General features: G+C 48.8%; 1 protein-coding gene across 1 annotated transcript; it reads right to left on the bottom strand.

Moving 5' to 3' along the window:
- Positions 1-315: 315 nt before the first annotated feature.
- Positions 316-3,700, bottom strand: LOC122924145 (protein FAM186A-like). Its single transcript, XM_044275082.1, has 3 exons — positions 3,518-3,700; positions 1,077-2,904; positions 316-440 (listed from the first exon to the last, which is right to left on the bottom strand). The coding sequence occupies exons 1-2, from the start codon at positions 3,698-3,700 to the stop codon at positions 1,243-1,245; spliced, it is 1,845 nt and encodes a 614-aa protein (XP_044131017.1). The 3' UTR covers positions 316-440; positions 1,077-1,242.
- Positions 3,701-4,197: the final 497 nt, after the last annotated feature.

Raw genomic sequence — 4,197 nt, 5'->3', positions numbered from 1 at the left:
CTGATAATCTGGACAATTATTGGTTCGTCTAAATCCACCTTAAGACACCAAGAAGACACTAGGTCCTGGAGATACAGTTTGTGGCCTCTGTTGGTGATAGCACAGCTGTTCTCATCCAGCATAAAATAAATCTGGAATCATGAAGCTGATGGCCTTCAGAATGGCAATCACAGGAACCAGGAACATGCTGGACTCCAGAGGCCCCCGAAGACGGTCACTATGACATAAACCTAAATAACTATACATTTATACAGTCATCACGATATATGCCAATCCATCTACACATAAAACCAACTTCTGAGGCTCTACTTACCTTACACTTCTGGGCCCTCGTCGCACCTCTCGGAAGAGCCTCTCTCAATTGCTTGACCTGGCTAGACTGATCCACATCCAATGATGAAAACAGCACTCCTTGGATGTCTCACAGAGACAGATATGATCTGGAGTCCAAGTTTACACAGAGTTAATACATCTATACTCCCCTCAAGTAAGAGGACATATGTCAACAAAGAAGGTACTGGAAGGCTCTATTCATTCCTGCCCCTCATTCCACAGGCTCTCTCTCATGGAGCCAGTTCAGGCTCCATCACTGCATGTCTCTATTAGATGAGGTACATCTGATGTGCTGAAGCTACAATTACACAGTTGGATAGATGGTGCTGAAGTCCCTATATGATTAGATGCAGAAGTCTCTACATGACTCATCCCTCACCGGCTGTATCTGATGCTTAAAGGATGTCACCTCAGAATGGAATGTGTCTATTGAATGGAGTGTGTGTTTGGTAGGATGTCTCTATAGGATAGAGAGCCTGTCTGACTGGTTGCTGCTGGATTGTATCTCCTCAGGATGTAGCACATGTGAAAGATGGAGTCTTCTGGATCTATAAGATGAACTGAATCTTCTGAAGATGCACAGAGGTCATGGGAGGTGTCTCTTTAAGACACTGTGTAGTATTGACTATTCACAAATTGCCATTCTCAGGATGGAGGACTCTGGCGAAATCTCTGTATAGGATGGAGGGGGACTCTGGCGAAATCTCTGTATAGGATGGAGGGGGACTCTGGCAGGCGCTTACCTATGTATAGAATGAAGTGTCTTTGGTGGGCTCTTTCATTTGGATGGAATGTTTCTTCAGGATGGAGTGTCTGTGGCAGACTCTTTCTTTTGGATAGAGTGTCTGTGGCAGGCTGTCTCTTCTGGATAGTGTGTCTATGGCAAGCTGTCTCTTCTGGATGGCGTGTTTATGGCAGGCTGTCTCTTCTGGATGGAGTGTCTATGGCAGGCTGTCTCTTCTGGATGGAGTGTCTGTGGCAGGCTGTCTCTTCTGGATGGAGTGTCTGTGGCAGGCTGTCTCTTCTGGATGGAGTATCTGTTGCAGACTCTCTTTTGGATGGAGTGTCTGTGACAGGCTGTCTCTTCTGGATGGCGTGTCTATGGCAGGCTGTCTCTTCTGGATGGAGTATCTGTTGCAGACTCTCTTTTGGATGGAGTGTCTGTGGCAGGCTGTCTCTTCTGGATGGAGTGTGTCTCTTTTGGATGGAATGTCTGTGGCAGGCTCTCTCTTTTGGATGGAGTGTCTGTGGCAGGCTCTCTCTTTTGGATGGAGTGTCTGTGGCAGGCTGTCTCTTTTGGATGGAGTGTCTGTGGCAGGCTGTCTCTTCTGGATGTAGTGTCTGTGGCAGGCTGTCTCTTCTGGATGTAGTGTCTGTGGCAGGCTGTCTCTTCTGGATGGAGTATCTGTGGCAGGCTGTCTCTTCTGGATGTACTATCTGTGGCAGGCTGTCTCTTCTGGATGTAGTGTCTGTGGCAGGCTGTCTCTTCTGGATGTAGTGTCTGTGGCAGGCTGTCTCTTCTGGATGTAGTGTCTGTGGCAGGCTGTCTCTTCTGGATGTAGTGTCTGTGGCAGGCTGTCTCTTCTGGATAGAGTGTCTGTGGCAGGCTGTCTCTTCTGGATGAGTGTCTGTGGCAGGCTGTCTCTTCTGGATGTAGTGTTTGTGGCAGGCTGTCCCTTCTGGATGTACTATCTGTGGCAGGCTGTCTCTTCTGGATGTAGTATCTGTGGCAGGCTGTCTCTTCTGGATGTAGTGTTTGTGGCAGGCTTTCTCTTCTGGATAGAGTGTCTGTGGCAGGCTGTCTCTTCTGGATGAGTGTCTGTGGCAGGCTGTCTCTTCTGGATGTAGTGTTTGTGGCAGGCTGTCTCTTCTGGATAGAGTGTCTGTGGCAGGCTGTCTCTTCTGGATGGAGTGTCTGTGGCAGGCTGTCTCTTCTGGATGGAGTGTCTGTGGCAGGCTGTCTCTTCTGGATGGAGTGTCTGTGGCAGGCTGTCTCTTCTGAATGGAGTGTCTGTGGCAGGCTGTCTCTTCTGGATGGAGTGTCTGTGGCAGGCTGTCTCTTCTGGATGGAGTGTCTGTGGCAGGCTGTCTCTTCTGGATGTAGTGTCTGTGGCAGGCTGTCCCTTCTGGATGTAGTATCTGTGGCAGGCTGTCTCTTCTGGATGGAGTGTCTGTGGCAGGCTGTCTCTTCTGGATGTAGTGTTTGTGGCAGGCTGTCTCTTCTGGATGGAGTGTCTGTGGCAGGCTGTCTCTTCTGGATGTAGTATCTGTGGCAGGCTGTCTCTTCTGGATGTAGTATCTGTGGCAGGCTGTCTCTTCTGGATGTAGTGTTTGTGGCAGGCTGTCCCTTCTGGATGGAGTATCTGTGGCAGGCTGTCCCTTCTGGATGGAGTATCTGTGGCAGGCTGTCCCTTCTGGATGTACTATCTGTGGCAGGCTGTCTCTTCTGGATGTAGTGTCTGTGGCAGGCTGTCTCTTCTGGATGGAGTGTCTGTGGCAGGCTGTCCCTTCTGGATGTAGTGTCTGTGGCAGGCTGTCCCTTCTGGATGGAGTATCTGTGGCAGGCTGTCCCTTCTGGATGTACTATCTGTGGCAGGCTGTCTCTTCTGGATGTACTATCTGTGGCAGGCTGTCTCTTCTGGATGGAGTGTGTCTCTGGCAGGATGGAGCACGTCAGGCCGGCTGCCTCAGCAGGACGACTGTCAGGTATTGCGGAGGAGTTGGTTGGACCGGTCGCTCCTGTAGCAGTGGGCGGGGCTCTGAGGGCTACTAATCTATAGTTATGTATAGCCTGTCCTCCTTGTCAGGCAGCAGGCTCCGCCCTCTCACATACATTATCTCCACGCTGCCTGATATATGCATCTATGGGTGTCTCACCTATTAACACTAATTACCTCCAGGTACGACAAGTTCTGCTAGTATTACTAAACTATAAAACTCTTCTCTTCATGCATGTCTCTATTACGTGTCTAATCTGTAGTAATAAAACAATGGAAGCTCCCAACAAAAAGGTTTACAGATCAAGAGAAGCAGAGGAGAAGAGAACAGCATCAGAAGTAAGAATAACATCAGGAGAAAGAACAGTATCAGGAAGACACACACCAGGGGGGGGAAATATCAGGAAGAACAGCTTGAGAAGCAAAAACCACATCAGGAAGAAGAACAGCATCAGGAAGACACACACCAGGGGGGAAAACATTAGGAAGAACAGCATCAGAAGTAAGAACAACATCAGGAGGAAGATCAGCATCAGGAAGAAGAACAGCATCAGGAGGAAGATCAGTATCAGAAGGACACGCACCAGGAGAAAAAGCATCAGGAAGAACAGCTTGAGAAGCAAAAACCACATCAGGAAGAAGAACAGCATCAGGAAGACACACACCAGGGGGGAAAACATCAGGAAGAACAGAATCAGGAAGACACACATCAGGGGGACAAATATCAGGAGGACATGCACCAGGAGAAAAAGCATCAGGAAGAACAGCTTGAGAAGCAAAAACCACATCAGGAAGAAGAACAGAATCAGGAAGACACACATCAGGGGGACAAATATCAGGAGGACATGCACCAGGAGAAAAAGCATCAGGAAGAACAGCTTGAGAAGCAAAAACCACATGAGGAAGAAGAACAGCATCAGGAAGACACACACCAGGGGGGAAAACATCAGGAAGAACAGCATCAGAAGTAAGAACAACATCAGGAGGAAGATCAGCATCAGGAAGAAGAACAGCATCAGGAGGAAGATCAGTATCAGAAGGACACGCACCAGGAGAAAAAGCATCAGGAAGAACAGCTTGAGAAGCAAAAACCACATCAGGAAGAAGAACAGCATCAGGAAGACACACACCAGGGGGGAAAACATCA

The sequence above is a fragment of the Bufo gargarizans genome, unplaced genomic scaffold, assembly GCF_014858855.1.
Source record: "Bufo gargarizans isolate SCDJY-AF-19 unplaced genomic scaffold, ASM1485885v1 original_scaffold_847_pilon, whole genome shotgun sequence".
Taxonomy (NCBI): Eukaryota; Metazoa; Chordata; class Amphibia; order Anura; family Bufonidae; genus Bufo; species Bufo gargarizans.
Note: the sequence above shows the minus strand (reverse complement) of the source record. Positions and strands in the feature narration are given on the sequence as shown.

What these genes read in the sequence shown, in the direction of transcription:
- LOC122924145 (XM_044275082.1), bottom strand. Translation starts at nt 3,700, where the DNA reads ATGCTGTTCTTCTTCCTGATGTGGTTTTTGCTTCTCAAGCTGTTCTTC. An exon ending in TCCTAATGTTTTCCCCCCTG is followed by an intron (nt 2,905 to 3,517) that starts GTGTGTGTCTTC and finishes TACATCCAGAAG; the next exon opens with GGACAGCCTGCCACAGATAC.